Consider the following 22517-nt stretch of genomic DNA (forward strand, 5'->3'; position numbering starts at 1 on the left):
CCAATTTGTTCTACTACGATTGCTTCCAATCGAAGCTTTGAATTCAATTGCTTCTTTCTATTCACTTTTCTTCCAAATTTGCACTACACAATCACAGTTATGCTTGCGCAAGTTTGGCAAAGTTCTCTTGTATATAATAAAAGATGATTTTTACAATGACGGGCACTCCTTTATATAGGAAAAAAGAGAGAAAATGGAGAAAAAGGTGGGAGAAACTCAACCACCTTGACTCAATCAAACTAAGAAAGAAGATTTATTGGATTACATGCACTGAAAGTTTGTGTAATTGGATTACATGGACAAAAGGTTCCTCCAATCGGATTACATGGACAAAAGGTTCCTCCAATCGAATTACATGCAATTGGACTACACGTAATCTATCTTTTGCAACTACAAAACTGGAAATGCTCTCGAAGAAAAATTTGAAACTGCTGAATGAATCCTGTAAATTATCAAAAAGGTTTGTACTTGATGATGCAATCATGGATGGTCTCTAAATTGGGAGTTCCTGTATTCCAATATTCTGCATCACTACATTCTCTTTGATGAATTATTAGATGTTATTTCAATTTGAAAACTTGATGTAATGAAGCTTTCCCTCATTGGATAGTTGTTGTGCATTCTTCGTTGTTAGACTCACCCATTCCAGAGTTTTCAACTCTTTGAAAATCTTTTGAATGATGTTCGGATGTGAACCCGAAACAACTTTTCCATCAACATGTTTGATCTCTCTCTCTCTCTCTCTCTGTGTGTGTGTGTGTGTGTGTGTGTGTTTTTAAAGTTATCTGGCACATTCCCACACGAACTCAGGTTCTGGGGCCACCATTGGGAAAGTGGAGAAATGAATATTGCTTCTTTTCATTTGAAGCATTTCTTCTTGAAAGGATGTCTCAATTCTTAGAAGAAATTATTGCATATCTTGACTTGACGAATTCATTGCAACATGAAGATTCCAAATAATGAGAACATCATCCGACAAGATTGGGTCTGTGAAAGTTTCAAGATTCGAACAATAGTGGCAGATCCATGGAGGGATAAGTATTCAAAGAATGAATTAGATACTTATTGAATGCTTTTGAAGGCTAGAAATGAATGGAACAACTTGTATTTTTTGGGCAAAACTTACCAAAATTAGGGTGTGGATGGTGGATTATATGTAGGCTAAATGGGACTTATGCGTGCAACATGAGAATTTTGGTATTTAAAAGTGTGAACTTTCACCAAAATTGGGTTTATAAGAGGCAATTTAATGTGGCAAAAATTCATCAGTTTTACCTGATGTAAATATGTCATCAGGTTTGTTTGTAGAATGTCATTTCATATGTAGGAATATGGAGTTGGATGTATTTGGAAAATAGATTGAACATGGAAGATCAAAGTATGGCAATGCACTTGCATTCGTGGGAGAAAATCTCCAACTTTTCTTTAATAACAAATCAAAACTATCAACAAAATATAAACAAAACTGGAAAACAAAAGAAAAACATACCTCTTGCTTCAACTCAAACTTTGATAAACTCTAAAACTTCATTTTGCACGTAATTTCTTTTTTGAAGTTCTAGAGCTTTTGCATTTGCAACAAAATGAAGGTTACAAACTTCTATTTAATAACTTGATGCAAAAAACTAGGGCTGCATTTGAACAAATAGATATCAAAGAGCCAAAGAATGCAATAATTTAGCGAAACAAGCAAGAAATGCAAGAAATGCAAGAAACCTCACACTTAGTTGGAGATCAATGAGCAAACTTTGGAAGAAGTTATATTAGACTTGTTCTCTCCAAAATTGGGTTTTCCAAGTGTGTTTGCATTCAATGACCAAAAGCTTTTGAAAGATTCAAACCTTGGTTTCAAATCGGGTTTGGATATGCAAATACATGTTGAAGATGTTGCCAATAAACTCGCAAATGCAATCCGTTGTGCAGATCGCACTTGTTGAAGGTTTTCAATCTGTGAAAAAGTCTCCTTTTGATAAATTGTGGCCTCCAACTTGAATTATTGTACATGTATTTAATGCAAATGCTTAGAGAGTTTCTTTCCTTCCAAGCTGTTGGGTAAAAATGTCGTGTAAATGCCCTTTAAGATGGTCATTTTTTCTCTAGGAGAGCAAAATCGGGTTTACAAGAGCTCTTTACATCTTTGTTTTACTTTGGAATGCCCAAAGTCGGGTTTAAACACCCCAAACGTATGTGTAAAATGGGCAAGACAAATTAATAAAACTCGTTGCATCCAGACTCGGATTCTCCAAGACCAAATGCATGTGACACTTTTGATGCAAACAAATTCCTTCAAGGTAAATCAGGTTTGTGAGAGGCTTTTACATGCCATGTTTTTGCCTCATAAGCCAAAAATATGTTGAGAGTGTTGGATTGCATGTTTAAAATGGTCAATAAAAATGCAAAATTCTAGGCATTTTTCTGCAATGAGCAAAATTTGGTTCTCTGGGCCCTATTACATGTCTTGTGTTTGCTCATAGGGGAAAAATTGGGTTCTACCAGCCCAAACGCATTTTGAAAATGATCAATGCAAATGCATGCTTTTGACTTAGAAGCCAAAATTGGGTTTAGAAACCTCAAGCACAAGTTTAAAATGTGCAATGCAATGTCATAAAACTCATCCATATACCGAAATCAGGTTTTGAAGAGCCCATTGCATGTCACATTTTCATACCTTGCATTTACATGCCATGCATCTTCATGTGTTTTGACCAAAAGTCCACCTCTTTGGAAAATCAAGGTCTCTAGTAGTGATTGCATGTTTTAAATATGCAATGCATTTGGATGTCAAAGCCAAAATCAGGTTTTCTAGATGCAGTTACATGTATTTTGATGTCAAAGCCAAAATCAGGTTCTCTAGATGCATTTACATGTATTTCTCTTCAAAATGAACATGTAAATGGAGTTGCATCACTTTAGTTTTCTAATTAGCACATGTCTATTTGAAATTATCACTTAAAGGGGTCAAATACATATTTATTATTTACACTAGATATCTTATATATTACATGTAAATATTTTTAGAAAGTGACTTTTCACTTAAATGTTTTAAAATCAAATATTATAGTACATCTCAACATCAAATTATAACATAAAATGATTTTAGCGATGAATTAAAAAGCAACTCAACATTAAATTAAAACATGAAGTGCACTGCTATAATGACATTAATCACTTAAGTGATAAAGTAACTTAAAAGCCAAACATGAAGTCATTTATATTATTTTTTTAAAAACGTGCAACTCAACATTAGAATATAAGGCCAATATTTTAAATATGCAATTGGACTTGGAGAACCCACATTTTAGGCACTTAAACCTTGATATCTTTTGGCTGATAACTCTAATTAAGCCCCAAGTGATATAGTATCGAAGGGAAAGCTGAAAGCAAGAGATTGAAGGAAACAAAAAGACTAAAACAATGTAACAAACACTCAAAATCGCAAAAGGGACTTTGAAAGCCTCAAAAATCAACTATACACTAACAAACTTAAAAAATGGAAACGATTTGATGAGAGTCTGTCATAGAAGGGTTTTTTTATAGAATTTGGAACGATCATTTGATCAATCTTGGCCAATCAAATAGTGAATTATCTCAGAGAAATGTGAAACCCAATTGGAAATTTTTTGTACAATTAGCTGCATTTTACGGTGACAAAATGTAGGACAACACAACATATAGTTATTTGATCCAATATATATTGGTGCCAATTTTTTGTACCATAAGGGTGAGGGAGTGGATAACACAAGGTGTCTATAATACATATGTGAATAATGCTCCTCAACTCATAAACTAGCTGCAGTACAATGATTGGAATAATGTAGGCACCACTTCCTTGATGGACATCTTGAGAACTTGAGCAATAAATGCACCATATTTTACCTCCCCTTCGAAATTGATTGCTCTAAACAATGTTGTGCCATTGAGGGAGATTGCAATAAAATTTATCAATGGTTGATTTTTTCCCAATTCTTCAAGATGTTTTAATATGCCATTTCCAACAATTCTTGTGATCTCCTAGGGGGATAAACCATAGAATTTTCTTTACCAATGACAGAAAATGAGTGGCTCCCTTGATGGTAATGATTCGAAGGCAATGAAGGGCCCTTTGTTTCTTGAGATTCTTTCTATGTGAAATCATGATTGGATTTGCAGTATACTACTTGATTTACTTTTTCGTACTCATTAGTATATACTCGGATTTGTGCTTTTGGAATGGTACACCATTTTTTCCTAGACAACTTTTGATGCTTAGTCTAGGGATGTGCCACAAATAGCTTTCACTTGACTAAACGATCTTGAACACCTAACATCCCTACCATAAAAAATCCAAACCGAATTCTATCACTTGAATGCTATTGTACTATATCATAATATTTTTATAGTGGATAATGATCTATTTTGAAGCAAAACAATTGAAAACCAAAATAAATAAATATAAACAACTTATTTCATGAATTAAGCTTGTGTTATAAATCTGTAAAAGAAAACATGTCATTCGTAACAAATGAATAAAAGAATTCCACCTCTTTTGTAGGATTGTTTCTATATGATCTCAATGGCTCTTTGGAACGTTCACCAATCAAACTTTAAATCTATTCATGTAATGACAAGCAAGAAATAAAGTTCAATGTGGATGAATGATATCTATTTTTTGTATTCACAATAAAGTAAATGACATTTTTGTCTTCAAGACGTCTTGGAATCAATGTTTTAGGATTTGGGGAGTGTATTTGGGCATGTCATCAGTAATGAAAAAACTAAACAAATTGGTGGGTTTTCCTATGTTTGTCCTTGCAAAACCTGAAGAATGGGATGCGCCCTGGGACATCCCCTAGTGCAAAGTATATTTGGACCCATTTCGGGCTGGATTGGACCTAAATTAATAAGCCACAAGGCTTGAATCAGTAACACAAGATGGAATTAATGCCCTTCATGGTCATACAATGTACCCATATAGGCACATGAAAATGAACTCACCGATTAAACCTATTTAATTTTTTACATGTTTGACCCTATTTATTTATTTTTAAACTTTATTTTTTATGTCACTTATGTCATATGGTTTGCATCTTGCTCAATAATCTCTCTACTTAATAGAAAATTTACATTTAATTTTCACATCTCACCTTTTAAGCAAGCATGTCAAATCTTATTTTGTTTCAAGGCTTGCTCTAGAACTTTAGGATTCACTCTGTGAATTAGGTCTTGCACTTAGTCAGCAAAAGACATATGCAAGTGCCTCTTCGAAAAAAATTCAAGAGTTGATCATTGAGGAAGGATCATCCTCTTGATAAGTGAATATATTTGTTAATAAAATCCTTAACAAAATGCGATGGTCTTCGTATGAATAGAAGGCACTTGGATTTGTAGGCTTGGCCAGAGTAGTATTACGGCTACCTACCAAAAACTCAATATTAATTCCAACTAATGTCAATCCTTAGAATTTGTATTTCTGTTTCCTTAGTTTTTGTTAAGTTTTTTAAAAGTCAGTTACAAAATGCTTTTAGATATAGCTATCCTTAATTTGGCCGATTTTTCCAATTAGGAGTAGAAAAACTAAAGCTTAGGGAGGCAAGTATTTCCAACCTATGATACAGGTCAGGGCATTTAAACTGTTTGTTTAATTTTTACTGTCTGTAGATTTATATTACTTAAGATTTTAAACACTAATAATGGTATTTCTTAAACTATGCCCTTAAAATACACGGCGCTACCCCTTAATAATGCTCCTTCAAGGTAATATTGATACTTTTAGGGCAAGCCTTCTGTTATTTAAATAGAAACCTCGTAGTATGAAACTTAAAAATTAGTCTTCTTTCCAATCTCTATGCACCATATTTGGCATGAAATTAATTAAATCAAGAGTTTCTCTATTGTTTTTGAATTGACAATCCATTACATCAGAACCAAGTCAGAGTATACGTGTAATGAAGGCCACAACTTTCCATATGTAAGAAATGTAACAAAAAATAAATCAAGTCTCTATCGGCATCAGCATTTAGTAAGCAATCTCAAAAACTACTAAGCCTTTGTAGAGATTCAGCTGTTGATACAAGACTATGTCACTATATTTGAACAATTATCAATTACATTCAGTAATTAAATAAACACAGATTCCAAAAACTAAGAGGCATAGAAAACTGATGATCAAACTTATTTCCAACATTTTAGACTATAAATAAAAATTTCATGAATTGTAATAATCAAAACCTGCCGTTTGTTCAATTGTCTAGATGATGTTGAAACAAAAAGGATCAACAGAACTTCAGTGAAGTCAAATTGCTTATTAATTTTTAATAATCTTTCTAATAATATGCGTTTGTATTTTTTGTACTACATTTTTGTTTTCTTTGTTCACTTCTAAACAGTTAATGCATTTCTAAAAAGTATTTGACCTGATTCCAGCAAAATTAGGCAACCATTTCCTAACAATGACACCAATGAGAATGTTAAACAATATTTATTTTTTAACTTTTCCCACATCATCTTGTACTATGCTTCAACATATGGTTGTTATTAACTTATTACTGAATCATTTTATGATCTGTGGAACACCAACATCTTCTTTCTGGATGATTAGAAAATTTGAAATCTATTACATGCATTTTTTTACAAGCTTTCAAGTTGAATGTCAATGCAGGTGCGAGATTCTAAGCTCAAAATTCTTTCAAGCCTTCCAAAAGATACAGTGGAAGAATATGATGAATGGAGAAAATTAGCAATGACTCTCAAGGTACATTATATTGGATAGAGTTCTGTTGCATGTTTTCTGAAATCATGTTGGTAGTTAGACTCAATTAATTCCATTCCAATGAGAAAGCCAGGATATAGTGGTATCTGAAATGCGAACACATACACAGACACACACACAAAAATTGTGAAACTGATAGATTGAATCACTTTACCCTCTAGACCATCACAAAATTACATGTTGAGCCAAAGAAGTATCATAGAGTCTATTCATTCTAATTGAAGATCCTTTATTTCTCCTAGTATATACATTCTAATAGAATTTTTTATTTGTGTTTAGCCTGGGATGTCTGCCTAAAGTGGTATTAGTGTTTCAAATTCTTCAGGCTCTTAAATTTTACATTGTCTTTACCATTAAGCTTTCATATCTAACAACTGATTTGTCGATAATAGTTTTTGTTTGTATTCTTCTGAAAGAAATTCAAATTTTTGTGTTTGATATTTTTGTTTTTCTTTCCATCAATCGCAGTCTGTTTTTGTGTAAAAATTAAAGTTTACAATTTCAATTTGATTTTTTCTCCATGCATGTTTACCAATCTTGTTGATCTCTTTTCTTTAATCTCCCTTTTGTTCACAGTTTTTGACATTTACTAGCCAAAATTTCAATAATTTTAGTTTTACAGGAGATCAAAAGATTAGTTTTTAGACATTCATATAATGTATCAAGTTTGATAGTGGATTTAACATGTTCATTGATTCAGTATAGCAGCAATAAACAATAGAAATTTCTGGTTTCATTTTCATTGTTTAGGTTTTCATTATGTCAGAATGCTTGAAGGCTAAAAAATCCCAACAAGTCAATAAGAAAATAGCAAAGCACAAGTGATATTAGTACTTATGAAATATCCCAAACCGGTATCTACTGATTTCTCTTTTAACAATATAATCAAAAATAAAATATTGCAGATAGTTTCCAGCACAATCAAAAACCAGTAGAAACCCTATAGAGATTTAGTCGACTTCTTGGATATAACATTCAAACTCAGATATAGGCAAATGGAATACAATGCTATAATAAAGCCAGAAGATTCTCCGCAGGAATATAACCCATTATTTCACAATAACATCCAAGATGTTGAGCACATAACCATGTGTTATAAACTAGTAAGATAAAACCAGCAAACTCTTATAACTCCTTACAATACGTTATTGCATTATACAACAGCAATACAATAACCAGCACTACGAGTCCAATCCTTAATACAGATTAACAGTCAAATTGGAATACTAGAATAAAAAACTGTAAGCGCACATGAAACACCTGAACTGACGTCTCCCCTGACAATGGGTTTGTGTCCACTATCTTCCAGCACAAGGGGCTACGTCCTCCAACTAGCTGAAAGCTTAAGCTTTTTGAGACTCTCACAAGAGAGAAAACTAAACTGAATAATAAATCAAGCATACCCAGCAATGAGCCTCTTTCCCCTTTTTAAAACACAAAATAAGACTCTTCGGCTCCCCTCTGGCTTTCGTCTTATTCCCTTGTGGTTCTTCAACTTCCTTAAGGCATTTCGTCTTGTTCCTCGTTGACCCTTTGCCCTCTTTATAACATTAAATTGACCTTTTAATAATTTGAGTCTTCGTCTCATAGTGAATTTTAACATTATATAAAATAAGTCTTCAATATCTCTAATTTTCCAAAAAGGGGACATTACACCTCATCTAGGCTATCAGTCATAAAAGGAACCTCTAATGCTCAGTAAATCTGTTCATGAAGTTGTGGTTCATCCTATGGAATGCCATCTAATCTTGACGACATCTCCTCTATGTTGACCTGTCTAGCGTTGTCAAGAAGATCAACATCACATCAATTGGCTAGAATTTGTTGATGTTTAGGGGTCTTTCAATCCTGAAGTCTCAAGGAACTATGAACTACAACTACCTCCTCCGTTGGTTTAGAGGTAGTCCTATTCTTGTGGACCAAGCAGATGAAGTCGTAGTTGGACCATTTCCTCACTGCAATAGACGAACTAGCAACTTACGTGAGTAGGCAAGGGACAAGCTGTTCCAACTATGTTGCATCCTCACAATTTTGACCATAGCGATAACCGACTAATGTCAAGGATTTAATGTCACCTATCAAGTGCTTAACATCAATTTTTTTGTGCTTTTTTGGATCGTAATTCTTATAACGAAAACAAAGAGGGACATCATGGTGATTTGGTACACAATTAAATGAAAATACTAGAATAGCTCCTTAAATACATCATACAATAAGTCTGACCCAAATAAAATCAATTATGCTTGCTGATAGAGACCCAATATCACATCCATCTTACAGATCTGATTTAATTGTAAACATAGAAACAATCCAAAGACTGATTTTATTGATATGCAATTGCTGAAAATGATCTACTCAGATGACAACTTAAGTCTATATCTGACATTTATATGCCATCAATAAGCACAATGCTGATCCTACATGATTTTCTCAGAACTTAAATGTTAGATGAAATTACAAATCACCTATAAATGCTGATCAAACCTTTGTAAATAACAATAAATGAAGATCTGAATCTGAAATGACCAATAAACAACAACCAAGAGGTGCATGACTTGTTGCAACAGTGAGATGGCTGCAATAATGGCTGGTGTGGTTGGAAATGTGATGTTGAATGGCTGCTATAACTCATATAGATCTGAAAATATTGTTTAAACTCTTCAATGATGTTAAATGAGGAATGCGCTTTTCATACTATTTTTGGACACTGTTTAGGGTGGGGATGGAAGCAATGAATTTGTTAATGTAAACTAGATGAGATGAGTTCACTAGTTAAACATCTTCACCCAAAGACATTCAATACAAGAGAAAGAGGGGCTTCCAACTATAATTCTCAATACAAACCGAGTAAGATTAGCACAACTCAATTGAGGTGAAGGGACGCCAATACTAAACCCAAATTATATCAAGTACACAAGCAAGTCTTCCTTCATGCAATGTTCATTCACCTTTGGATTTGTAATGTGAAGGTAAATTGATTAGATTGATTTTCTAAGAGAAATTCAAGGATTTATTAACTTAGGGTTTCAAATATTTCAGGACTGCATTTTGAATTTCTATAGTTTTGGAAATGAAAATTTCATTAGATAATTATTTAATATTCTAGTCATAACTTCCATACTTGGAGAAATCTAGATGCCATGATTTATAGAACCTGTGGGAAATAGTAAATGGAAATGAGAAACTACCTAAATATTCTAACAAATACTATAATGGCAACGTAGTGATTATAACACCAAAGCCATTATTGATCTCCCTCTCTTCTAATTTTAGTTACATAAAATAGGTCTAGAAAAATCATCTAAGGAAATCTAATAATTTGAACATGCTATAGGAGTAAGTTGGGAATTTGAAACCACAGAAGCAATTTTCTGCTATTGAAATGATAAATACAATAGGATAATCTATCTTATGCTCTGAAGAGCTAAATTACCGATGCATCTAGGATGGAGAGGGATGCAGATGTTGGTCCATTCTGGTGCACAGATGTAGGAGGATGCAGGGGGTGCTGTCAGGAAGCACTCCCTTCTCTTGCGGATGCGCATAGGGTGCTTGGGAGAGCATCCAAGAGCATCCGAGCGCATCCCACGAGCATCTGGATGCTTTGAGCGGCCAGTCACTTAAGTGACTTGATAAAACATGTGCTTTATATGTTTTTTTATTAAAAATTTTCTCCTATTTGCCTCAACCCTAAAACAGACCTAAAAGAGGCCATTCATTGCCCATTCTTCCCATTTTATTTGTAGCTAGGCTCTCTTCTTATCTAGTCTCCATTGTGGCATTTTGAAAGCAAGGTCATTAGTTTTGAAGAGGATCATCCGTAGGGTGCCTGTTGAGCTTCCACAAAGGATGATTAAGCATCTAAGGTAAGCATTTGATCCATTTCATGAGCTTTTGTAGTGATTTTTTCTAGATTTTCATGAATTTTTCAAGTTCTAGAAGAATTTTTTCAAAAAAAAATGTTTTTTTTTAAAGAAATGAAGGAATAAATTTAGCCATCTTTTCTTAGTATTTTTGTATTGTATATTTGCACTTGTATGTTTCATGTTCATAGTTTTTTAAAACATTTCTAAGTTAGTTTTTTCCATTTTCTTATTAGATTCATAGTTTCTATTGTGTGCAAATATGGCCACTACTAATAGTCAAAGTTCAGCAGCAGGGCAAGAACGAAGTGATAACTTCAATATTGATGTGGCATCTCCATTATGGAGACACACCACAAGATCATCACAGGTTTCCAAAGGTGGATCATACATTTGGAGATGCAATGTATGTCATATTAAACCATTCAACAACTCATATTCTCGGGTCAAAGCTCATTTTATGGGCCCTACTAGTAAATGAATAGCATTGTGCAAGGGAAGTAAAGATGGAAAAAGGTTGAGCGATGCACAGTTAGCTGGATTTATAAAAGAGCAAAAGGTTGTGATCATTTAGTGAGCAAATCAAAAACAAGTGTGTATAAACCTTCATCTACAAAGAGCACAGTGAATGTGCCCACTGATCATATTGCATCCTCCAAACATTCATTCTTGGAAGTGGGAGAGGAGGATGATGAAGTAGAAGTTATTACCCGCAAAAGAGGTCTGTTGGATGAAGCATTCAAAATGGAGGCAAGAGAGATTGTTAATGAAGCAATTGCACATTGCCTTTATGCCAATGGTCTTCCTTTCAATTTGGTAAGATCGCCATATTGGAAGGAAATGGTTGCAGCCATCCTTAGAGCACCAACTGATTAGTTTAGCCCCAGGTTTGAAAAGGTGTGTACTATTTTGCAAAAAAAAAAAAGATTTCTATAGACAAAGCTCTTTATCCAATTAGAACATCTTGGAAAACTTCTGACATAACTATTTTGTCTGATGGATGGAAAGACACAAGAAATCGACCATTGATAAATGTGATTGCAATATCCCCCAAAGGGGCAATGTTTTTGAGGGCTATTGATTGTGAAGGACAAGTTAAGGATTCACAATTCATTTATAGAATTCTCATTAAGGCAGTAGAGATGATGGGTAGTGAGAATGTGGTCCACATGGTCATAGATAATGCCATGAATTCTAGGGGTGCAGGAACTTTGGTTGAGTCTCGATACGACTATATATTTTGGACACTTTATGCATCGTACACTCTCTCAACTTGGTCATGCAACAAGTTGACACCCAAATAGATTGGGTGAAGCAAACATACCAAGAGGGAGAGGAGATACAAATGTTTGTGACAAACCACCACGTCACAATCTATATTCAAATCATTCTCCAAGTTGGAGTTGTTGAAGGTAGATTTAAAATTATAATTACTTAGTTTCATTTATTTATTTATTTCCAATAAGTTTTATATTCATTTCAATTATCAAATTTCTTGTTTATAAATTCATTTTATATTTGATGTCATATTGTCAACTTGCTTATAGGTTGTTGAGACTAGACTTGCATCTCATACTATTGTTCTGAAAAGACTCCTCAAGGTGCAATCAGTATTGGGCCAAATGGTTTTTATGTAACCAATGGGCTATATGGAAGGCTTCAAATTCAGAGAGAGCCTTGAAGGTCAAGGCTATGATCTTGGATGAGCATTAGTGGGCTTGTGTGCAATTTGTATTGGATTTCACCGAGCCTATCATGACTATGCTATGCTTTTCCGATACAGATACACCTTGCTTGGGGGATGTGTATGATGGCATTGACACTATGGTAGAAAAGGTAAAGCTTTCCATACAAGCACATGAGACTAACCCCACAGATTGTGAAGCCTTGTGCAAAAAGGTGGAGGATATCATTCATCATCATTGGGAGAGGATGACCACCCCATTGCAACTCCTTGCATATGCCTTATCTCCAAGGTACTATAGCCAGGAAATACTTGCTATGCCAAATGGAATTGCACCAAATGTGGATGAAGAAGTTGCTATTGAGTGCTACACTACATCTGCAAGACTCTTCCCAGATGATGAAATGCACAAAAAGGTGAGGCAAGAATTTGGCTTATTTGCTTCAAGATCAAAACTTACTCCATATGCAATAAAGGACCAAAATGACATGGGAGCTATTACATGGTGGGTACATGTATGGTCAACCATTCAAGCATGTACAACCTCTTGCAATCAAGATCCTCTCACAAGAAAGTTTTCATTTATTTATTTATTTAGCAATTGTATTCTACATTTTAGTGTTTAACATCCTCTAATTTGCTTTTCATTTGTATGTTTAATTTTAAAATTTTACGAACATTATTCAAGTTGCAAGTTCTTCTATTGACCGGAATTGGAATACATACTCCTATATCCATTTAGTGAAGCGCAACCAGTTGGGCTCAAAGAAAGCTAAGGACTTGGTTTATATACATTCTAACTTGCATCTTCTGTCACGTAAGGAGGATGGATACAAGGGTCAACCAAGCTTTGGGATGTAGACCCTGAATGTGCAAATTTGGATGCATCACTTTAGGATCTTACTGTGATGACGGATAATGATGTTGATAACATCATAGCATGTGCATCTAGCACAATTGGAACCATGCATGGTTCAAATGAACTTGCAAGTGTTGCAGGAGGAAGAGATTATGAGAATGTTGATTTTTTTGAGAATCCTTATGATTCTAAATGACTGAATGTGATTTGTGAATCTTGAGCCTTGAATCTTGATTGATCAACATTGAACCATGAACTATGTTTTGATTTTGTAATTCGAATTGCATTGGAATCTTGAACTTGAGTAATTTACCAATTAGACATTCCTATTATTTCAATTTGATAATGATAATGATTCAATGGATGGTTTATTTATTTTTATTTCTTGTATTTGTTTGCATACATAAATTATAGTTGACAACTTTACATACATAGATACATACATACGTACGTACGTACGTATGTATGTATGTATGTATATATATTTTTTTTTTTAAAATTTAAAAATATATATTTATGTATGGATGCACCCAAACACATCCAAAATCCCAAAAAAAAAAATCTGCACATCCACGCGTCAACACTCCGCACCCACATTAGCATCAGAACCAAAATTGGTAACTTAGCTGAAGAGCGTATATTAAAATGACCAGCCTTTCATATATGGGCAAAGATGAGGAGGTGAGAAGGTAGGAGTGAAACTCTAACTATCCCTCCAAAAGTACAAGACTTGTGAACTCACTCGACAAGTGTCAAACATGAATGCAATAGGTGTCTTAGGTGATGAGGACCCACGTCATATGAAGTAAGACAAAATGATAAAATAGCCCAAGTAAACTTAAGCTAGGTGTCAATAGGTCACTGACTAGAAAGATGATTAGCTAACAGGTTTTATAGTTATTATTTATGCTAAGACATTGTTTGGAGCAATAACATTGTTTTCATAGATGGCTAACAAATTTGCCATTTCTAGTCACATAAACAATTTAAGATCTCTCCTTTGGCAGCTAGTATATTTCAATGCTATGGTAGATAATGAAGGTGCCAAAACCATCTAGTTAAATATTTTTCCTTTGAGATTCAAAAATATTATCTTTAGTCGTAGTCACTACCATCTCAAGGTTTGAAGAAATGATTTTCACCTCTGCCAGCTAAGAAAAAGAGAACAATCTAAAGGGATACAAAAGATGATTATTAAACTAGGACAACATTATACACTAACCATAGAAACACAATGAAGTCAAAAAGGGGACTAAATGCTACTATTGCAAGAAAATAGGCTAAATAGTTTGGAAATTTTCAACTCAAGCAAATGATGTTCATAAAGAGAAGATTAAAGAAAAACCAAATGGAGCTACTGCAACCATTATTGAAGATGAATGTTCCTTTTGTGCATTTTAAAGAAGTCCAAACATTGAAGACTGGAAGGAGTCTAGCATAGATGATGCTCAAAATGGATGATTGCCTAAATATTTTGGGAATTTGGATCTTGGGAATCATACCCATAGTAGGGTAATGGGATAACTTGATGGTGCACTGTGGCTGTTGCTCAGCATGGATTTTTTCCAATACTTGGGAGATCCATGATTCAAGAGTTTGGGAGATGGTAATCAGAGAACTCGGAAATTTAGCTCAAGGTCTACACAGAGAGTTATGAGGCATCTTGATGAATTCTACCTAGTCTCTGATTCGTCTTTTAAAGGAAGGTTTTGACACTTCTCAGCATTGTTAGTATGTTAGTCATTATGTTTGCATGTTTTGCTTTTAGTGCAATAAGTATTAAGAGGGGGTATTGGATAATAAAGCTGAAAATCAGATTAGTGACTCAAGGGGTTTGTTTTATTTCCTCTTTAGTGTATTACAAGTCTTTTGTGTCATGTCTAGTCATTATATGCATCATGTTCACCCATTTCATTGTCAACCTTCATGTAAAGTGAACAAATTTATTTGTAATTGCCCTGATATTTAGCAGAATGTGATCTATTTCTCTATTTCTTTTTATAACAGTACTCCTCTATGGCACATTGCAATGTTGTGTTTGTCAAATGAATGACAAGAGCTAGGAATAGTCAGTTTTTAATTATTCCTAGGTGTGGGTATACTCTGTATCGAAATACAACAAATAAGAAAGGGATCACAAGTTACAACTATAATACCGAATAAACACTGTCATGCTCTTTCAGTGCGAGATGCTTTTCACACTGGTCAGATTGGTGCAAATCACCCGCTATGGCTTGTGCAGCCTGGGCATCAATAGATGCTTTTAAATTTTTATCCCATGGGTATCACAAATAAATAAATAAATCATCACTGTCACAAATAAATAAATAAGTCATCACTTGTACCATAGAGAGGAAAAAATAAATAATTTGAATGCAGTCATAATCAATGTACCTTTGAATAACATTGTTATCTAATACACGTTACACCTAAAACTTGCCACATCTGATATCTAATCAACTGGTAAAAATCTGCAAAAGTGTGCATTAAGACAGTAAGCAATCATCAAAATCATTGCGAAAACAGAAATAAAACATCAATATAACAGGGATGCCAAATCCAATAAGATATTAGTGATATAATCTCAGAATCACTAGAATAAAGAATTTATGCTGCTATGAAATCAGTCCAATAAGCATGCCAATTTCTTAGTCAGTTGGCAATTACTATTCAATGTAAGAAAAGAACAGTGAATTGTCAAAAATAATGGCTAATGTATCTGAGGTTGTTTAATCTACATTCAGTCAGATTCTGCACTACATTCATTTACACTCAATCAATATATTCTTGGCATTTTTCCTTTCAGGATTTTTTGACCATGCCATTAGTAATTAATGATTTTGAATTAGTTTTTGAGAACATTCCCAAACGTGCTTTATTAAGAACTTTTTTTGTTTTGCAAACAGGAAAATGCATTCTATCAATTTTAAGATTGTATTTGATGTTCTGTTGCAGTTACAGTATCCCCAAGATACAGAATTATTGTCATCGATTCTTGGTGGACTGGTCTCGATGAGTTTGAATGAAGAAAACAAAAAGCACCAGAAAGAGGTATTTGATGAAATGCTTTGATCGTTTAACATGTAATCATATGCCAATTATAAACCCTAAAGTTGATGTTCATGTAATGTTTATTTTCATTTTCATAGTCTTTTTTGTTTGGTATTCATGCCAGATAATAGACACAGCAAATGAGATAATTGACAGTATTGATAGGGATGCACTTGCAAAATATTTCTCAATGAAGAGTGAATCTGAAGACATGGATGCTGATGTAAGTATTTGTGACCTTATCATGGAATTGTTTCCTTGTCTTTTAGTCTTGGTATAATGCATTTGGCTAAGATGATTTAGCATTTAGCTTCAGAAATCTTTAAAATGGTTACTACACTTTTTTCAGGAAACAAAGAAGAAGATGGAGGCTCAACGTGAATGGTTAGCAGAAGCATATTATAGAAAAGGATTAGCACTGGAAAAAATTGATTCGTTGAAGGTACTTGCTTCTAGTTAGCTCTATCATTTGTCCTATTTACATTTTGTTTTATTTCTTATTTTTTGGATATTTCAAGTTTTCTATAGATGCTGTGGATATCTGCTTGAACAATCAAAAGCTTCTAAAGTGAGAAATGATATTCAGAGAATTTTTTGCTATAATTTGGGCAGACAAACAGAGAAATTTTGATACATTATTAGATTAGAAACATGGACAAACTATAGGTTTTTCCTTGGGATAAGATTAATATTGCACAAAGACAACTTTACTTCAATGTTGGTGTGATTGTTGTTTGAATTTTAATAGCTATGGTGCAAATTTTAATCAGTGTGTACATTTAAACTGTAGATATAGACAGTTTTGAGTAACAACCATTGGTGCTAATTAGATCTAGTTCATAATTTCAACATTGTTGCCAGAGCTTATAAAAAACAAATTTTGGCAACTGGTGCCCAATTGCCGAGGTTTCTTTTCTCCTCTTTCGATTTGTTTTTCCTCAACAAATGTATCTATATTGCTGCATCAGGAATTGTGAAATCCAGCAAAACATTTTCTGTTGTTGGAAAAGGATAAGGAATTAAAAACACACTTCTGATACGATAAGGTTTTGACCTCACAAATCAATGTAATTTCAAGCTTTATTTTTAGATACCATCCTCTATGTGTCGATTTGGATGAAATTTTCTTCTTGTTCAATAGTAGAGTGAGATGAGGCAAGTAGTTCTCTGCTATGTTTTGGTTTTAGATATGCTGGTGAAGGGAATTGAAACTTAGCTGATAGTAACTGAAAATGTTCAAATGCTTGACACACTTTTCCAACTACATTGTAGTGACTAGAAATTTTAGACTTAGCAGTTACTTGTTTGACTAGAAATATTATTGACAGAGATGCATCACTGGTTGGGAAATGTAACTTGAGATTCCAGAAATTGAACTTGTTAGGATGGTACTAATGTTGTATTCATCTAGCATAGATGAAGTATTTGTTTCTTTTGACAAGAATCATAATATGCAGTTTTGGCAGAATCCAAAATGTAAACGTGTAATCAAGTGATATGTTACTTGTTGATACAGGAGAAGAAAGTAGAGACAAATGACAATCCTGTAGCAAGCCCTGAGTCCTCCGATGACAGAGAGAAAATTGTTTCATCTTTAGATGCGGATGACACGAGGGATTTGTTTGAAGAGAACTATGAAGAATTTCGCAAATGGGCAGATGTATTCTCCCCCAAATATGGATTTCTGACAATTGTACGTGAAAGGCGTAGCAAACGGCTTGGAACTGCCCTAAAGGTAATCCTGGTTTTTACATGATTACCATCTAGTCTGTAAAAGCTCTTCCTGAATGCAAAGTCTTCTTGTTTTTTAATTTTTTGGATTCTTTTTCTTGTGTGTATATGGTAATTTCCACATTACAGAAATAAGCATGTTTTCATTTGTAGCCTTTGTATGTTTTCCCATTCTTTTCTCACCGACTGTAAGACTTGATATTGCTATGAGATATAACATTAGAATGGCTAAGCAAACATAGCTGTCTGGATTTGCTTAGTAAATAGGCAGATGATTTGCTTATCAGAAGCTTGTTGCTGTTTTGTTGCCTATTATTAGATATAATTTTTTATTATGGAGGTGCTAGTGTATATAAAGTGGTGCAATACAATGTAACATTGTGGCTTGCTTTTCCCATTAGTAAGGTACAGAGCCAAGACATTTTATGAGTGCCATGCAGCTAAATCCAGAGAAAAAGTTGGAGTTCAGCAGTAGGATCATAAGACTGATTGTTTGTAGACAGAGAAGTTCAGTTGAATGGGATCAAGACAAGGAGTGGTGTCCTCTAGAAATGTAGATCAAAATATGGGCAATGAAAAAAGAGAATTGATCAACTATGAATAATAGTTTGATTTGCAAATTGCTTTTCTTTGCAATGCAACAGTTTTGGATGCTTTTGAATAATCGTAATCTTAGCTGAACATTCTTGGATATCTTCCGTTATTATATGTCTTTTGGTTTTTTCTTTTATGGTAATTTTCCCGATAAGGGGTGTTGGCATGGGTTTTGCGGTTTCCATGCTAACTGCAAGGGTATCATTCTTATAACAGTCGGGTGTATGCATGACTCAATCCTATTTCATTATACTACAAAAATTATTCTTGTTTCTAAATGATTTAAGATGATTGCTTTCTGATTAAAATATATTTCAAGTGTTAGATGGCTTCTTATTGTAATTGTGAGTGATTGTGTGGTTTTAGTTTTGTTTACAAAAAAAATTACAGTCATTTAAGGTTGATAGATATTTAAATGAAGGGTCTAGATCTTATTTGTTTTGTTTTTTTGGCAGATTTTTTTGCATGCAAGGCTTACATTTACCTAGGTCCCAAAAATTGACTTGGAAAAATCTTAGCTTATGGAGTCTCAAAAGCTCATTATTTGAGACTGCACAGTATGGAGACCTCAACCAGAGAATGTTGAACACAGAATCAACATTGGTTGATAAACCAAAAGCTATTGACATAAGGCATAGAGAATCCTTGATACTTCTAAATTTGGTAATTACAAATGCATTAATTCTAGAGGTCCAAAATACCAAAAACCCATGACTTCAATAGGAGAATCTTAGAAGAAATACAAAACCTAAGAAGCTAGATAGGTCTATATCTAAAGAATCTCTTTTTGTCTTCATAAGTTGTGAGGAAGGAGGATTAATTTTTAAATGCATCTTCTGACTAAAGGATTTTAATAATTATTGAGAAGCCAATGGGTGAAGAACATATGGTAGCTTTGGTCTTGCAACACTTACCATAAACGTATGACCCTTCTTAGAAGCCTACATGTGATTATGAAGACTCAATTGTTTGACCATAGCTTAATTTTTGCCCCCTTTTTTGGCAACTTTACCAACATTGGGAAAATCACTATAAATTTTGATACAAGAACTAAATTTTCATAAACAAGATATCATTGAAACTTGGTTTCATGACTTCCAGTTGTGCAGGTCACATTGTCAGATTTTGTTGCTAGTGCATATGATTGATGTTTAAGTTCACATCTGCCATTTGGAGCTCCGAGTTCCTAACTTTTTGATTGTTTATCCAAAATTTGTGATTCATGCCACATTGGAAAGGTATTGAGGCACTTATTTGCTTTATCCATGCATGTTTTACATTTTCATGTTGAGCTAAAACTCATAAGAACCAGCTAGGACATGAACCTGGGACCTTCTTTTGGCTATTGGAGTGCACTCCTAGCTCCTCTTTGGCCAGACCATTGCCGGTTTGAGTGTGGCTTATTTTCAACACCTCCCCTTAGGCCACACTATAGGTGCTTGGGTTTCCTAGCTCTACACTAATACAACATTTCAAGCCACAACACATGTGGACCAACTCGGATTCCATTGTAGGGACCTTTCATCTGTTGTTAGAGTGCTTAACCAATTGAGCTGTTGGCTAGTCTATGGAAAGCCTGTCATTGGTTCAAGTGGATCTTATTTACAGCAATTTAGCCCAAGCTATTTTTTTCAGTTTTTGCCTATCTGGCTTTTGGATTGATTACTTGCATATCTTGACACCTATAGATGTTCTTGTTAATTTTAGTGATCAGAATTAACAAAGCTTAGATTATAAGCAAGATGTAGTACTCACACACGAACACAAAGATACCCTAGGAAAATCTCCCTCTTGGAGGAAAAACCCAGCAACAAAGTTCAAATCATATATTATTAATATCAGCAGTAGTACAATTGCAAATTCGCCCACCTGAGGCATAAGAAAAGGACTGACTTATCTGATGGCAATTTCTGATCTGAACCTTTGGTCACCATAAGAACAAATTATAATGATGGAACTTCACCTAGAAAGACTCAGAACTGATGACTGCAGACCTTCAATGATTGATTCACTGATTATTCAGGAGCAGATTAGATTGTCAAACTTAGCAGAAGCTAATGATGAAAGGCAACACAATGCCTTGTTTATATAACAATGTGATGTCAATGGGGGAGCAGTAATTGTTTCTAAGAGTTTCAGATTTGATTGATGAACAGGATTTCAAAAGATGAGAGCAGCAGCAGTAGAGTTGGATTTGGTATTCTTGGAAGTTTTTTCAACTATGTTGCCATCAATGCCAAAGGGGGAGATTGTTAGCATGAATGCTGATGATATTCCTATGGGCAGTATTCTAGCATTGTTGGAGCAGTTGAGAGTCAGTCAGCATGATTGTGTGTTGCATTCATGACTATGTTTGTCATTGATGTCAACATATTTTGAAGAGTGGCAGAGTAGCAGACAAAGAACGAGGTCATAGGGATCGAGTATTGATGATGAGGTCAAACACAGTTGAAGATATGTTCTACAATGTGTTCTCATGACATGGACAAGTGCACATGCAAGAAGTTGAAGACGTGAAAGTTATTTATGATTTACAGAAGACAATGTGCAAACAGAGCACCTGAGAAGTGGTTTCTGGTGTTTGGATTGTATCTCCTAACAGGCATAGAATCTTGATGAGCATAGTTAGACAATGACAGTAGACAGCTTGATGATGACATCAGCAAGGGTGTGAAGTCCAAGGTCGCACATATGAAAAGTTGTGATGATTGTGAGTCGACAATGTTTTGTAATTGTGAAAAGATGTAATGAATTGTATGATCTTAATGAGGTCCTATTATAATTAATTGAGAAAGCCTCAAGGCTGACTCAATGAATTATTTTGAAGACTGTGAGTCGACAATGTTTTGTAATTGTGAAAAGATGTAATGAATTGTATTATCTTAATGAGGTCCTATTATAATTAATTGAGAAAGCCTCAAGGCTAACTCAATGAATTATTTTCCTTGTGATGATGGATGGTATGTGATTGTGTATGCAATAAGAGAAGAAGATTGATAAATGCGAGTAAGCAATCAAAGGGATCATTGTGATGCAAAGTTGGAGATCCGGTATTGAGATCTGAGAAGTATTTGGTGCAATATTTACACAGCAAGAGGACAGAGCAAGAGTTTGAGTTGTTGAAATCATTTGCATTTCTATTATTCTAGAAGGAATAATACAAAGACTAGTTGGATAGTGAGTTCAGTGGTCTTGCCCCTGAAGCTTTTCAGATAGTGGGTCCTTCTACCTTCTACAACTCCTAACAAGGTTGAAATCTTCTTACAAGGATTCAAAGTCTCCTAACAGGGACTAACATGTATTGAATGTATTTCATTGGCTCATAATAGAGTCCATCCTCTTATAAGGAACTTTGATGGCTACCATCCCCACTGAGGCTTTTCCTTTGATCAAAGGTTTCCCTAGTTAACATATCTAGTGTTATATCTTCTTATGGTGGTTGTTTATATTGATCACGTGTTTAAGGTTTAATAAGGTTGATAAAAGTTGTATTCATCTGATAACTGATTTAACCCCCACCCCCAGCCCGCCCCTTCTCAGTTAACTTGTTGGACTTTACTTTCTAACACTATCCACCTTGCAGATTGAGGATTAAAAAATAAATGGCTCAAGTTGCAAGGTTCTGGTGGGGCATTGTCAACTCATTAAAATTAGTTGAAGATGCTTTCAAGAAATACTCTCTATTTTGCATCCCAATCCAGGCAAAGTGATATCAGTAGGGAACATGAATGTTTATAAAAGGCTGAAACCTTCCATCTTTCACCATTTATATTCGCATCACTTAGTATTAATTCAAACAAAACTGTCAAATTTGCAAAGTCAGTCTAGCATTGGTACCAAATTTATGCCTTCAGGGTTGACACCAATTATGTTCTACTCAAATTCCATTATGTGTCGAGTCTAATGCCAGTTACTTGCAAAATCTTGTAACCAGAGGAATACAGAGCGCTTGTGGTTTCTGCTTACCTCCACTACCTGTTATGTATT

At 34.4% G+C, this 22517-nt stretch overlaps 1 protein-coding gene across 1 annotated transcript in view; it reads left to right on the plus strand.

Moving 5' to 3' along the window:
• Positions 1–22517, plus strand: part of TPP2 (tripeptidyl peptidase ii) — a 313725-nt gene that overhangs the window by 288372 nt on the left and 2836 nt on the right. The window contains exons 29-33 of the mRNA XM_089825602.1: positions 6638–6730; positions 16110–16205; positions 16330–16428; positions 16555–16647; positions 17722–17940. Coding sequence (XP_089681728.1) covers positions 6638–6730; positions 16110–16205; positions 16330–16428; positions 16555–16647; positions 17722–17940 — 600 coding nt within the window. The remainder of the gene's footprint in view (positions 1–6637; positions 6731–16109; positions 16206–16329; positions 16429–16554; positions 16648–17721; positions 17941–22517) is intronic.

Source organism: Cupressus sempervirens, chromosome 4, assembly GCF_028749045.1.
Source record: "Cupressus sempervirens isolate cs-2001-9-10 chromosome 4, ASM2874904v1, whole genome shotgun sequence".
Lineage (NCBI taxonomy): Eukaryota > Viridiplantae > Streptophyta > Pinopsida > Cupressales > Cupressaceae > Cupressus > Cupressus sempervirens.